This window comes from Triticum urartu, chromosome 5A, assembly GCF_056163025.1.
Source record: "Triticum urartu cultivar PI428250 chromosome 5A, HENAU_Tu73, whole genome shotgun sequence".
NCBI lineage: Eukaryota > Viridiplantae > Streptophyta > Magnoliopsida > Poales > Poaceae > Triticum > Triticum urartu.
This window is the reverse complement of record NC_141877.1, coordinates 471,488,703-471,503,696: the sequence shown is the minus strand read 5'-3', so window position 1 is coordinate 471,503,696 and position 14,994 is coordinate 471,488,703. Positions and strand designations below refer to the sequence as shown.

At 47.7% G+C, this 14,994-nt stretch overlaps 1 protein-coding gene across 1 annotated transcript; it reads left to right on the top strand.

Annotated features, from left to right (window-relative positions):
* The first annotated feature begins 2,295 nt into the window (after positions 1-2,295).
* Positions 2,296-2,946, top strand: LOC147972037 (uncharacterized). Its single transcript, XM_087524211.1, has one exon. It carries the CDS (start codon positions 2,296-2,298, stop codon positions 2,944-2,946), a length of 651 nt encoding a protein of 216 aa, XP_087380337.1.
* Positions 2,947-14,994: the final 12,048 nt, after the last annotated feature.

Here is a 14,994-nt window from a genome sequence, read left to right as displayed (position 1 = left end):
TTGAGAGAGACCATCTTCATCCTACGCCTCCCACGGATTGATAAACCTTAGGTCATCCACTTGAGGGAAATTTGCTACTGTCCTATAAACCTCTGCACTTGGAGGCCCAACAACGTCTACGAGAAGAAGGTTGTGTAGTAGATATCACCCGCCGTCACTGCATCGCCCCATCGGGCCGTAGCGTCGCGGCCCGCGGTCCACTCCGCCGTCACGCGCGTCGACCTCCTGTGGTATGCGCTGCGCCGTCTCCCTTGGCGTGGGAACGCCACCGTCCGTGCCAGTCTTCGTCACGCTATCGGGTTCTTCGCCTCCTTCGAGCATCGCCGCCGCGCTCCTAACCTAGCCGCCGCAATTTCTCTTCTTCGGCCACCGCCGCGACTACCCTCGTAGCCGCCGCCGCTGCCCGTCCAACCCCTTCATCTTCGTCCAACACTAGCATGTTGCCAGCGTCGTCATCATCTACCCCGACCACTTCGTCTACTCCGACAACCGCGGGCGACATCGGCCCCGCGCCGATTGGCGCTGCAACCGTCGTCGAGTCCTTCTCTGCTACCTTCTCCGACTTCTTCGACATGGCGTACAGCTCGTGCAGGTCCCAGTCTACGCATGCCCGGTGCTGGCAACACCGAAGCATGCCTTCGTCCATGATATGTCCTCGGGCCTGGCAAGCCTGGGGCGATGCTTCGTCAACTTCGTTTTCGTCCGTCTACGCATGCCCGGTGCTGGCACCACTGGAGCGTGCGTTCGTCTACGATATGTCCCCGTGCTTGGCAACCACGGCGCGATGCGTCGTCAACAACGTCTTCTTTCCGGCGCACCACTACTGCGCCCATGACTAACTCAGCGCCTCTTTGCGCCCGCGGCTCCACGGCGACTTCCTCGACACCGGCTACCCTGACTCGACATCGACCGCGGCATTCCTCGCACAGCTACCTCGACTATGGCTCCACCACCCACGCTCTCGGCTACCTCGACAACGGCACAAAGGGCTACCGTCTTGCTTGAGCAACCTCGTCGGTTGTCACTCCAGCCACGACTCCGCGATGCGTCGACCGTTACGATTGTGGGGGGTGTCCGTCGGCTTGCCTTTGGATTCTTCTCCAGTCTCATCGTTTGTGTCGCTACAGTTGTGACTGCGGGGGGATGTTGAGTAACGTGATTGTATTAGGAAACATAGGTTACACTAGGAAATATTTTGGCTTGCCTTGTACTCCAAGCAGATCATGTACTCCTATATATATGCCCACGAGGCTCAAGCAATACACAAGAACAATTTCACCAAATCCCTCTCTCCCTTCTAATAATGACTATGCAAATACACACACAAAGGTGAAAATTTAAATCTGAGTGATATAATATCTGCACGATATCTAATTTGGGGTATCAATTTTTGGGATAAAACATGAAGTTGTGCCCTCACTAATTTCATATAAAATTGAGAAATTGTTGTAGTCCAAATCGTAATACAGATCAACATTATCAATTTATCAGACGGTACAGATCAACGAAGGAGTGACATGGGAGTCCACAAGTTTTCTGCATGGTGTAACAGCACATGGTAGAAATCAACGAAGGAGCGACAGGCGGCGTAACAGCACACGGTACAAATCAATGAAGGAGCGACAGAGGACTGACCGCAACTTTTTTGCACGGCGTAACAGCTTCGTTCATATCAACTCCCCAATGAGGCGACCCATTTCGTTCGCGGCCGTCCGTTTGGGTCGGCATGGACAGAAAAGACGGCCCAACGCGTCGACCCAAACGGATGTGTGTCCGTTTTTCGTCCGCGGACGATCCATTTCTGATCCATTTTTAAGCCTAATTTGCGTCGGCGCGGACATGCGACGGACACGTGCGCTCGCCTACTTCTGTCCCCGGGCCCGCAGGTCTATGGCACATTGGCCTCCCCTTTCACCCCCGGCGAACAAGCAACCCTCGCCCCGCCTTCTCCGTCACCGACGTCGTCGCCCATTTTTGCTGGCGACTCTTCCAGCTACCGCCGCCTCCACATCCGCCCAGCAACGCCACCCCTGCCCCCAGTCGCCCCCCACCGCCGTTTTGCCGCCGGGGAGCAAACTGGTTCCCGCCGCCGCTTCCCCCACAGCACAGCCGCCCGCGACCAAGAAGACGCCTCGCCGCCCCCGCCACATCCGACCGGCACGCTCATCGGACGCCGTCACACTCGTCGGACGCCGGCAGAGCAGCTAACTGGTATGTGTGCGTCGCGTCTCCCCTCGCCGTCCGTCTCCTTCTTCGACGCCCGCCAGCTGTTCGACAGCTTGCCAAGGTAGGAAAATGGACTCCGCCGATGAGTTCTTTTTCCACAATTTCCTTTGTGACTCCGACGATTCGTTGTCCGACGACGAGGAGAAGATATTGGCTGCTGTGCTGGTCCATCACCACCTCAACAATCAGCGGCCGTTGTTCCGTGGCTCCATTCCGGGCCATCTTCCGACGCTGAATCGTAACCGAGAGAGCGGGCATTTCCTTCTCTGGAAGGACTACTTTGATACAACAAACCCGTTGTTCAAACATCACAAATTCCGCCGCCGGTTTCGTATGAGTAGGCATGTTTTCAACCGTATTATAGAGGGAGTGGTCGGCTATGATGACTACTTCGAGTGCAAAGAGGATGCCGTCGGCAAGATTGGTTTCTCCTCTTATCAGAAATGCACTGCCGCCATCCGAATGCTTGCATACGGGGTGCCCGGCGATCTCATTGACGAGCACGTCCGTATGAGCGGGTCTACATGCCTAGAGTCCCTGTATAAGTTCTGCAAGGCTGTGATTGCTGTGTTTGGCCCTGAGTACTTGAGAGAGACGACAGCTGAAGATACAACCCGTTTGTTGGCGATGAATGCCAGCAGGGGCTTCCTGGGAATGCTTGACAGTATAGACTGCATGCACTGGGAGTGGAAGAACTGCCCTTCTGCTTGGCAAGGGTAGTATAAGGGACATGTCAAGGCTTGCACTGTCATACTAGAGGCCGTGGCGTCTCAAGATCTCTGGATCTGGCACTATTTCTTTGGCATGGCTGGATCACACAATGATATCAACGTGCTTCAGCGCTCGTCGGTGTTTGCTAGGCTTGCCGAAGGCAACAGCCCGCCGGTGAACTTTACTATCAACGGCCACAACTACGACAAAGGGTACTATTTGGGTGACGGTACCTATCCTCAGTGGACCACTATTGTTAAGACAATACCCAACCCTGTCGGAGAGAAAAGGAAAAGATTTGCCCAAAAACAAGAGAGTGCTAGAAAGGATGTCGAGCGTGCCTTTGGTGTTTTGCAATCTCAATGGGGCATCGTTGGGTATCCTGCTAATACTTGGAGCACGCAGAAACTATGGGAGGTGATGACTGCTTGTGTGATCATGCATAATATGATCATAGAAGACGAGCGCCCGGAACGTCTGTACGATCAAGGCTTTCAGTTTCAGGATGAGAATGTTGTGCCTGAGCATGGAGTAGCAGCAACATTTGAGCAGTTCACCCAGTTTCATGAAGACATGCGTGATTGGGAAACTCACGTGCAATGCAAAATGATTTGGTTGAGCATATGTGGACTCATGTTGGCAACCAATAGATGTATCTTCTTTTATTCGTTTGCAAAACTATGTGAAACATTTTTTTATTTGGCTTGTAAAAATATACTATTTATTTGGGCGGCTAAACTATTTTGCTTGTTATTTCATTTCACAATATGTTTGAATGCAATGTAAAATTGGGCGGTCAGTCGGCCACGCCTGCACATATGGGTCGGCGCGTTGGACGCGCTGCCGACCCATATGAAAAACAGGGCGGATGCCGGGCGGGTGGTCGACCCAAACGGACAAAAAGCGGACGAAATCACCGTCCGTTTGGGTTGACCCGTTGGAGTTGCTCTCATCGATGTTTTTTTAAATAAACATGTACTTTATTAATTACAAATAATAGTTACATTGTTAATTTTTTTTCTTTTTTTCGAAAAGGGGGATCTCCCCGGCCTCTGCATCAGAACGATGCATACGGCCATCTTATTAACCAAATAACAAAAGGTGCCAACAAGGTTCCACAGTCTCCAGCCAAGCAAAAAGCAAAGGATAAATGCAGCTCACACAAAGCGACAGACGGCTAGATACACAAACTAGCCCGAAAAAGATGCCACAACCGGCTGGCTAAAAATAGATAGGGAAACTAATTGCCTATCCTATTACATGACCGCCATCCAAACCGGTTGAAAATATCCCGAGCTACCATCTCCCAATGGATAGATCCAGTAACCAAATGCTCCCTGGCCTCCATCGGAGTGAGTAGCAACCACGAACGGATCAGTGTCGTAGCTCAGAAAATAACCTGCAAAAAATGAATCCGTGATGTTCTGTTAAAAACCAAATCATTTCTGCAATTCCAGATAGTCCATAACAAAGCGCAAACTCCAACCCGAATATGTCTTGCTAATTGAGGCTCAACCCCATTAAGCCATGTCCCAAATAAAGCATTGACCGAAGTCGGTGGAGTAATATTAAAAGCAATATGGACCGTCCGCCATAGAACTTTGGCCAACGGGCAATCAAAAAATAAATGCTTAATCGTCTCATCCCGATCACAGAAACTACACTTAGTAGGTCCTGTCCAATTGCGTTTAATCAAGTTGTCCTTTGTTAAAATAACTTGTTTATGGACAAACCACATAAACACTTTAATTTTTAAAGGAACTTTGACAGCCCAAACATACTTGGAAGTTGAAATAGCATTCGAATTAATAACATCAATATACATTGATTTAACTGTAAATACTTCAGAGCTAGTCAACTTCCAGCGCAATATATCGGGTTGGTGAGAAAGTTGAACCTCCATCAGTCTCCTAACTAGATGGAGCCATTCTTCCCAACGATTGCCCGCTAGCGACCGTCGAAACTGAATATTAAGGGGGACAGATTGGAATACCGTTGCCACGAACACCTCACGCCGTTGAGCAATCCGATATAAAGACGGATATTGAATGGCTAAAGGTGATTCACCAAGCCAAGTATCCTCCCAGAAATGTGTACTTGTATCGTTTTCAATAACAAATCTCGTCCTATTGAATATAGATTGTTTGACTTTCATTAGTCCTTTCCAGAAAGGCGAATCAGTCGGCCTGACTACGACTTGGGACAATGTTTTAGTCTGGAGGTACTTGTTGCGGAGGATCTGCGCCCACATGGCCTCAGTCCCGGAAGACAGCTTCCACAACCATTTACTAAGAAGGCATCTGTTCTTAACTTCAAGATTTTCAATACCAAGACCCCCTTGGTCTTTCGGTCTACAGATGATGTCCCATTTAGCAAGCCGGTATTTTCTTTTAAGTTCATCACCCCGCCAAAAGAAACGCGACCGATAGAAGTCCAGTCGTTTCCTAACACCAACTGGGACCTCAAAGAAAGATAAGAAAAACATAGGCATACTCGTGAGCACCGAATTAATCAATATCAAACGGCCTCCGTATGACATGAGCTTACCCTTCCAACAGCTCAGTTTTTTCTCAAATTGATCCTCGATGCACTTCCATTCTCTGTTTGTTAGCCTACGATGGTGAATCGGAATACCAAGGTAAGAGAAGGGTATACTCCCCAACTCGCACCCAAACAATTGCCTATAAGACTCCTGGTCGTCTTTGGCTCTACCAAAGCAGAACAACTCGCTCTTATGAAAGTTAATCTTTAACCCGGTCAATTGTTCAAACAGGCATAACACTAGCTTCATATTTCTCGCCTTGGCCAAATCATGCTCCATAAAGATGATTGTATCATCGGCGTACTGAAGGATGGAAACACCTCCCTCAACAAGATGAGGTACCAACCCACCCACTTGACCATTCTCCTTAGCCCTTCCTATCAAAATTTCTAACATATCCACCACAATGTTAAATAGGATAGGGGACATCGGATCTCCTTGTCTTAGGCCTTTATGTGTCTGGAAGTAATGACCTATGTCGGCATTCACTTTAATTCCCACACTCCCTTTTTGCGTAAATAAATAATGAACAATATCTCTCACAGGCTCCTCAAATCAGTCTGTAGTGGCTGAAAATTTTGCTAGCCTAGCAATTTTTTATGAGCCATCTTATTTGCTTCCTTATTGCAATGTTCAAATCTAATGAGCAAAAAATCACAAACTATGAAATAGCAATCATCAAACACTGCTGCCGCCGCTCCCGCCGAATGTTTTCCATTTTCCATTACTTCAATCACCTCCATAATTTTTTGAGGAACTTCAATCACCTCCATATTATCAGAATTAACAAGAAGACGACTGCATCCCACCTTTTGTGCATCGGTGTTGATCGGTCGCTGCCGCCTCGCCCTTTGCAGAACAGACGAATTGCCCTAGGTGTGGCGAGTCATGCGCCAGCGTTGAAACTGGATCGCGCTCCTAGCCTCCTATGACCAAATAGTGGGAGCTCCTTTTTTTGAGTGTAATATAGTGGGAGCTCCTATACGGCGCATAACACGCTGGCAACGGAGCGAGCGCGCACCCCCTGCCCCTTCCCGCCCTTCTGGGCCGGCCCATGTGCGGGCCAGGATGGCTTTTCTTTCCTTTTTTCCAAATAATTCGTGATATCAGAAAATTCCAAATTTCAGAAAAAGTTGCTAATTTTGAATAAAAAAATCATGATTTAAAAAACATATTCACGATATCCAAAGTATGCTTGGGAATTCAAAAAATGTTCATGAATTTGTAAAAAAATGTTCTTGAATTGTAAAAATGTTTGCGAATTTAAAAAATGTTCACGAATTTGTAAAAATGTTCATAATTTCATAAAATTAGTCTTGAATTGAAAAAAATTCTTGATTCAAAAACTGTTAATGATATCAAAAAAATGTTTGTGAATTCGAAAACATGTTAATGATTTAAGAGAATGTTCACAAATTTCTAAGAAATGTTTGCGATTTCAAAAAGAATGTTCATGATTTCAAGAAAATGTTCGTGAGTTTTAAAAAATGTTCACAATTTAGAAAAAAATGTTCATGATTTATAAAAACAATATTCACAATTTTGAAAACGATTGTTCATAATTTCAGAAAAATGTTCACGATTTAGGTAAAAATGTTCATGGTTTAAAAAAATCACGATTTCAAAAATAATTTCATGAGATTTTAAAAAATGTACACAGTTTCAAATTTTTTTGATGATCTATTAGAAATGTTGACGAATTTGCTAAACCAAAAAATCAATCTTTAAAAAATGTTCACATAATTAAAAAAATGATGATTTAAAAAAATCTCAAATTTAAAATATTTTCAAAAATTGAAAACAAGAATAAAAATGATAACAAAAAACAGAAAATAAAAGAAAAAAGGATCAATAAAGAAAAGGAAAAGAAAGAGAAACCGAAAGAAAAATAAATAAAACCAAGGTTCTAGAACCTTCCCAAAACCGGTTGGGGTGAAACCCCGAATGGGCCGGCCCATAGAAACATCAACGTGCGAGGGGGGGGGGGGGGGTACATGCTATGTCGTTCAACAACAACCTATGCGCTATATAGAAAGCGCCCCAGATAGTGGCCTGGCTAATTGCTATAGGCGATTGCTACAAATCAGCCGGTTGATCTTAGGGGAAGATCAACCGCCTGCGCAGCCGTTCGATTCAAAGCGTGTGGTCGTTCGATCCAGAAGGTAAGGGCACGTCTCTGTTCCTAAAAAAAGGCTAGCGATGAGACAACTACGCAACCTCTCTACAGCAGCGACGTCAGCCACCGTCCCCATCGTCAGAGACGCCATGGATGCAACTTTGCATCGCCGGCCCCCACTGTTGATGCAGTGCAGCACCACCGCCACTCCGGCAGCCTCTCTACAGCGGCGCGTGCTGCTGCATATCACCGCAACGCCGACAAGCTTCGACGAGTGGTTCATGGCATCACCGGCCCCGTGACGCGCGTGCTCCTTTGCAGCGCCGACGACGTTTCATTGTTGCCCCAGCGGCGCTTCATTGGAGCTCCGACGACGCTCCATTGCAGTTCCGACACCACTCCATTGCAGCTCCGACACTTCATTGCAACTCCGGTGGCGCTTCAATGTAGCTCTGGCGATGCTCCATTGCAACTCCGGCAGAGCTTCAACAACCCCTTGCATTTCATTGTAGCTCTGTCGACCCTCCGGTGATGCTTCATCGCAATCGGTGAGCCCCTGTCTCCAGCTCCGGCGGACTTCCCTTCCCTACAACAACATCGACTTCCGTGATGTGGGTGGTTTGCAGCATCAACGGTTGCTCCTATCGCCGGCCAGCCTGCAACACCGCATCGCTGCCCCTTTGCAGCAACTACTCCGTCGTCCCTCGTCGCCAAACGACCGCCCTTGCAATGCAGCGGCACCCCTGCTTCATAGCAGGAGCAGCTCCGTTGACTGGGATGAGAGAGGTCATGGACAGAGAGTGATGCGCTCGGGGAGAGGAAGAAAGCTAGCCTGCAGAGGGAGTGTGGAGAGAGGAGATCGGGCACATCTGAAGGAAGGAGACGACTCTGTTAGAGAAGAAGATGAGGTTGAGGGGGGGGGGGGGGCAAGGGAGAAGATAAGGTTGTGGGGGACGGGCGGTTCAGCGGTCCCACGGGACGCGTGTCACCCGCTTGAGGCGGCTTGAAGACGCAAGAAATCATGCGGATTATTTAGAATATTTTCCATTGCTATATGGGCTACTTGGCTGAGTTGTTGGGCTTCAAGTAGCTAGACATTTAAATTTTCACGTTGTTGGGCTTGCTTCAATACGTGATCACACTTCTTTGGTGGGTGGGGGGGGGGATTAAGTATAGCTGGCCAAATGGGGCGGGCCAAACAGGCCAGCCTGCGAGCACGCCGGCACGGCCCGCTATGGGCCAGGCACGACACGGGCTAAACGGGCCGTGCCCGGCACGCGGCACGCCTTGGGCCGTGCCTGGGCCTGAAGCCTGGGCACGCGGGCCAGCATGGCATGGCCCGTTTAATTTTTTATATAATTTTCAGATTTTTTTAATATATATTTATACCTAAAATATAGCCCAATAGACCTAAAAACAGCCCAACAGGCTAAATATGTGCAGCCCAGCGTGCTAAACGGGCCATCGGGCCGGCCCGTTTACTAATCAGGCCATGCCTGGGCCAAGGAGCAGCGCCCGTGGGCCGGCACAGCACGGCCCGACTATTAAACGTGCCGTGGCGGGCCGTGCCGGGCCAGGCACGATTAGCACAGGTTTGGCCGTGCCGTGCCGGGCCGGCCCGTTTGGCCAGGTATGGGATTAAGCCAAAGTCTAACGAACGTACGCCTACAACTCAGGTATGAACCAATCCTTAGGGGAAAATCCTATTCGCCGCTCGCTGCGGCAAACTGTCGAGCGATCGCAAAGGGGCAACCCAGCGAGCGACAGAAATGGGCCGGCCCACACATAATGCGTCCAAACCGGTTTTGGGAACCTTCCAGAAGGTTCCCTGAACCGGGTTTTTTTTTCTGTATCGTTTTTATCTAGTTCTTTTTCGGCTTTCTATTGTTTTTTTATTTCTCTTTTTTTTTCGTTTCTGTTTCTTTTTCATTTTTTCATTTTTTGTTTCTTGTTTCACTTTCTTTTTCAAGTTTACTTTTTTTTTCAGAATATGTTCTTGGTTTTACAAAATGTTTATGATTTTCTTTTTTATTTCCTTTCCTTTTCTTTTCTTCCTTTAAAAAAATCAAAAATTTAAATTTTGTTCGTGTTTCCAAAAAATGTTCAGTTTTTGAAAAAATGTTCTCAAAATTCAAAATTTGTTCTCGTTACACAAAAAAGTACAAAACTTCTAAAATTCAGAAAATTTACTGAATTTCAATTTTTTGTTCACATATTCAAAAAATGTTCGCGCTTCCAAATTTGTTCGGGATTTTTAAATATTTCTCTCCGTTTCAAAATATGTTTTCAGGATTCAAAAAATGTTCGTGCTTTAAAAAATTGTTCGGACTTCCAATTTTGTTCACATTTTCCAAAAAAAATTCATGCTTCCAAATTTGTTCGGGATTTTTCAAAATTGTTCTCTATTTCAAAAAAATTCTCGAGTTTAAAAAATGTTTGTGCTTTAAAAAATTGTTCGCGCTTCCAAATTTGTTCGGGGGTTTTCAAAATTCGTTCTCAAGATTCAAAAAATGTTCGTGCTTTAAAAATTGTTCGCGCTTCCAAATTTGTTCTCCATTTCTAAATTTGTTCTGAAGATTCAAAAAATGTTTGTGCTTCAAATTTGTCTTCAAGATTCAGAACATTGTGTACAAAAAATATACACTTTTTTTGTAGAGAATATGTTCCTGTGTACAAAGTATGTTTAGAAATGAAAAAAATGGTCGCACTTTCTCAAAATATACACTTTCAGGAAAAATCTACAATTTCTTTTAAGATGTTCACTACAGTGTGTAATTCTGGTTGTACGGTTGTACTAAGTTATTATAAGTGCGTGTTTGTATGCTAGTACAAGGAATGCTAGTCAGGTGGAGTGGCTGGGAGCATGCGCTTTGAATCTGTAGGTCGCAGGTTCGAGTTTCCCTTCCCCCTTTTTGCTTTCTTTTCTTACCACCGGTACAACACTATGGGCCGGCCCAGTCAGGCTGCGCCCCTGTGCGCGGCGACGACATTTTGACGCAAAGCGCGTCCAATAAGAGCTCCCATCCTTGGGGGAGGGGGGGGGCTGCTCGTCCCCTAGCTCCGCCATTGTCCGTCACCGTGGCAGGGTGGCTCGCCGACTTGTGTGGTGGGAGGCAGCAGTGGCGCTGCTACATCGGAGGCAGACACAACCAATCAGCACGGTGGGAGGCGCCGGGTGGCGCCGCACTGGTCAGCCCGATAGGAGGGGACAAACGATGGCGCGACTCAAGCTGGGAGGCAAAATCACGGTGGCATTCCACCACTAGCCTCTCGGCGTGGCTCCCGCGGGGAGCTCGACCTAGAGACGGACGTGATCAAGTAGCTTCTCTTCGACATACGTTGAGTCTTACGTATACTAAACAGAAAAAATGTTTTTGGTCCCTCAACTTTACGGAAAGTCTTCATTCGGTCCCTCAAGATTTTTTGGGCCACATTTCATCCCTCAAGTCTCAAAACTAGATAAGTTTGGTCCAAAACCAGATCCAAAGGAAAACCAACCATGTGGAAGCGATTTTCTCCCTACTTATCTGAGGGCCTACGGCTGAGTTGGCAAAATGATTCCAAGTGGATACGTTGACAGAGGCAGCAACGTTTGTCAATGGTTCTGGCTTGTGCAACAGAAACACCCAATCCACCTTGTCATATGCTTTGTATTCCAGTGTTAAGACCCATTTTGTATTAAACTCAAATGAATGTTAAGCCCCACTTGTTAGACATGCCCTGCAAACAAACAAAGATATCTATGCCAACCAAATGCTTCGTCCAGTTTTGCAAATTCTGAATTGATTGGCTACCTTGTGCGCCTTCTCTATTATAACTATATATTATACCAAGTTCAACTAGAACACTCGGCAAATGGCTCAGGTAAACAACAATTGCATGAGAAAAATGGTTACATTTAATTTCATTTACATTGGAGCAGTACATCCATTGTTGATACCTAGAATTCAGTCATGCTATATATTTTGTTTTCTCGCATCCAAATGTTCAATAAATTACTTGTCAGTCTAACACCAACAAAGTTAACCACTAACTTGTCAATAGGGAAAATTGTTCCATCTATGTAGTAGTTATAGAACAAGCCAGAGTAGATATCTTACTTTAGGTAGAGCATTCATCATACATGAGGGAAATACCTGCTCATTCTATAAACTTGAAAGAAAATACATACATATTTCCTCATCAACACACACATGTAAATGCAGCACCATACAATTTACTAGCTTGAGAATTGAATTGAAGGAGAAGACCAACACAAATTTAGGTGAAAAGGGAACTCTCTATAGAGGCGATCTCTATCGAGAGGAAGGAAACCCTAGATGGGTGTCGATGGGAAATAAAACTCTTGCATGGTAATACATGTCTCATTTATATCACAATGATCATCGTACAAGTCACGCAGACACCGACCTGACAAAACTGAAAAGACATCAGAACGCTAGTCTTTGCACAAACGAACGCTAGTCTTTGCACAAACGAACACCAACACGTACCTTCGGGCAGCGCGACACGGTGTACTAGCCAAAAACCAACCCACACTCGGGGGCTCGCGCGAGGAAGGATGAGATGCCTCGTCAGGCTTTCTAATAACTCTGCAGCTGTACAATGTCTCTGGAGGCCCGACGGCTCCTGAGTCGTCAGGAAGGGAACTTCACAAGATGTAGCTGGAAAGGCGCGCCCTCGCGAGGCGGAAGACTACCGCAAGCATATCGAGCTAAGTTACCCTAACCGCACCTGGCCGGAACGTTGGCACCACGACATAATATCAAGATAATAAACATAGCATAGTGGCATAAGTGACATGGTTCATTACACACCCCAGCGGGGCCCTCTACTTTTTTCAAATGCAGGAGAAAGAAAAGGTTAAACAAAAGCGGGCCGCGGGCCACACGGCTGGGGCAGTTCCCGAGGCCAGGCTTCAGCGGCGCCCGAGCTCATCTCGAGTCTTCCTCCCGCTTCACCGGAGCACGGCGACAAGATGGCTCGTCGCCTTCCCCGATCCGAGCCCTGCGGTGTGGTGGTTGTTCATAGCCGCCACTGCTGGTGCTCTCGTTGAAGGAGGAGCCTCCGCTGCTGGGGTTAGCGCGGCCGTCGCCAAGGGCAAGCTCACCCTCATCGTCGTCGCTGCCGTCTTCTGGGAAGCACCCCGTACGACGACCGTCTTCCCTGAACACTCTCACATAGAGAGTTGCAAGGCCGTCGTACCTGAAATGGAGGGTGCACCTCCCGCTCAGGCCCCGCGCGCATGCAAACGCCTGCCAACCGCGGGTCAGGGACACGTTGCCTGCGGCGGTGACCTCGACCCCAGCCCATGAGGCCCTGCTGCAGCAGCCATCGGCCTGCAGCCAGAAGCCATCAAGCCCCGTGGTCGGCAGCTCACCTGCGAAGAAGCGCAGGAGCGGGAGCCAGGTGCCGATGGGCCTCTACGACCACATGACAAACTCCGGGAACACGTCTGTAGAGTGGAAGAGTGTTCAAGGAGGCTGGGCGACCACGACGCGCCTCTCATCATTGCAAGGGCTGCCCCGTCCTCGACGGCTCTCGCCGCGAGAGGAGGCGCCACCGCGGCAGCCCAAGTCAATGTGGGCCCTCGAAGAGGCATGCCCGCACCCTTGAGGGGTCACCGTCGGGGTCGCAACATGTTTCCGGGGGCGACCGCGGCCTCTCTTGGGCGGCAGAGAACCTGGCCCCTCCTTGGGGGGGGGGGGGCTTCCCCTTTTAGGCGGTGGAGAACATTCTCGTTGGCGCCATGGATGCTACAATCGGACGGTGAGACCAAGAAGAAGGGAGAGCAAGCAACAAGAAGATGGAGATGAGCAGGGAACGGGCTCTGCCCCGCCCCTCAGTTATAGACGGAGGGAGGCCAACCGCCGGCCTCCATGATCCCACGCAATGATGTTCTTTCTCTGCATGCAGTAGGGTCATGTCAAGTCGAGCGGTTACCGAGGCCGCATAGGAAAGCAGAGATGGCACGTCCCATCAAGCACCACGCGTCGACCGAGGCCACATGTGGTTAGGGCCCGCGGTGCTTTGCCCTTGCCCTTTGGCTTCTCCTTGAAGCCAAGTCCGAGCGTGCCTTGGGCCCGGGGGCTACTGTCGGCATTCTGGGAACGGGGGTACCTAGACATGCCTGCATGCGGCCCACGGCGTGGCTTCATCGACGGCCTGGCATGGCCCACCTTCGGCATCAACAACTCAAGACCCTCATGAGGGGCCAAGCCTCCCGAGGCGGACGATACCAAGACCTCCAGAAGGAGAGGCCTCCTTAGGTTGGCTCCTGAGGAGCTGAGATTCCTATGCAAGTTCTCACCTCATGAGGTTTGGATGACGTGAGCTATGACGACCAAGGCCAGGCGGGCGCCAGTAGGCGTGTAGACACTCTTATATTTCATTGAGGCACTCTCAGCTTCACTCAGGCAACTTGAGGGATTGTGTATATCAAAAATAAAATAGTCATACACACTGATCTATTGGGTTCATTACAAAAAAACAACTAAAAACTGTGTGCTAACATTATGAATCACACACTCTGAAACTTGCAGATCAAACATGAAAAAGCATCCCAAAACCCACAATCTAAAACTTACATATTCAACAAAAAATGGACTGATGGAGCACTTTACTTGGGCAGGCAAAATGGCATTAGACATACTAGGTTAAGGAACCTGACAAATACTGAAGCTGCACACATTATTGATGTGTAGCAAGCTGGTCAATGAAAAAAGATGACCCTCTCTAAAGATTGACTGGTTAGTAACACTCTCTGAACATGATACATGCTCTCTGAACAAAAATTAGAAAAACTGAAAATATATGATGTATGCTCTCTGAAAACTTCCAAATCAACTGTACTATGGACTTAATTACATGTTCAACTCTGAAAAAATTACATACTCAACAACTTGCATAACATCATCTTCCTGAGCTAACACAGCTCCCCCCCCCGTACCAAAAAAATGTTTCAGAGAAGAAAAAACAAACTACCACAACTTAGGCTACACTAATCACTTTAGAAGCTAGCTTCATAAAAAACATTGTATAATTTCTGTGAGGTAAAAGACATCATATATCCTTCCTGCATTCATAGTTGGGTGAGGTGAAAAACAAAACCCCATAGCCCAAGCTCCATGGCTTCCGCTTGAATATTTTCTACACTATAAATATACCACCGGCTTACTACAACACAACTATGCTGGGTGAGGAGAAGTCAACAATGCAAAAAACAAACATATATGCCTGCTGCCATTCATTGTTAGGTGGTGCGAAAACAAAGCCCCATGTTGTTTCAAAGACCTCTTCATCCCCAAATTGCTAAAATAGCCAATAATTGCCTGCTCCCGTTCATTGTTGGGTGAGAAGAAAGCCAACAACCCCAAACTCCTTAGTTCTACTCATTCAT

Excerpts from the sequence above, each read along its gene's own strand:
- LOC147972037 (XM_087524211.1), top strand. The coding sequence starts at position 2,296 with ATGGACTCCGCCGATGAGTTCTTTTTCCACAATTTCCTTTGTGACTCC.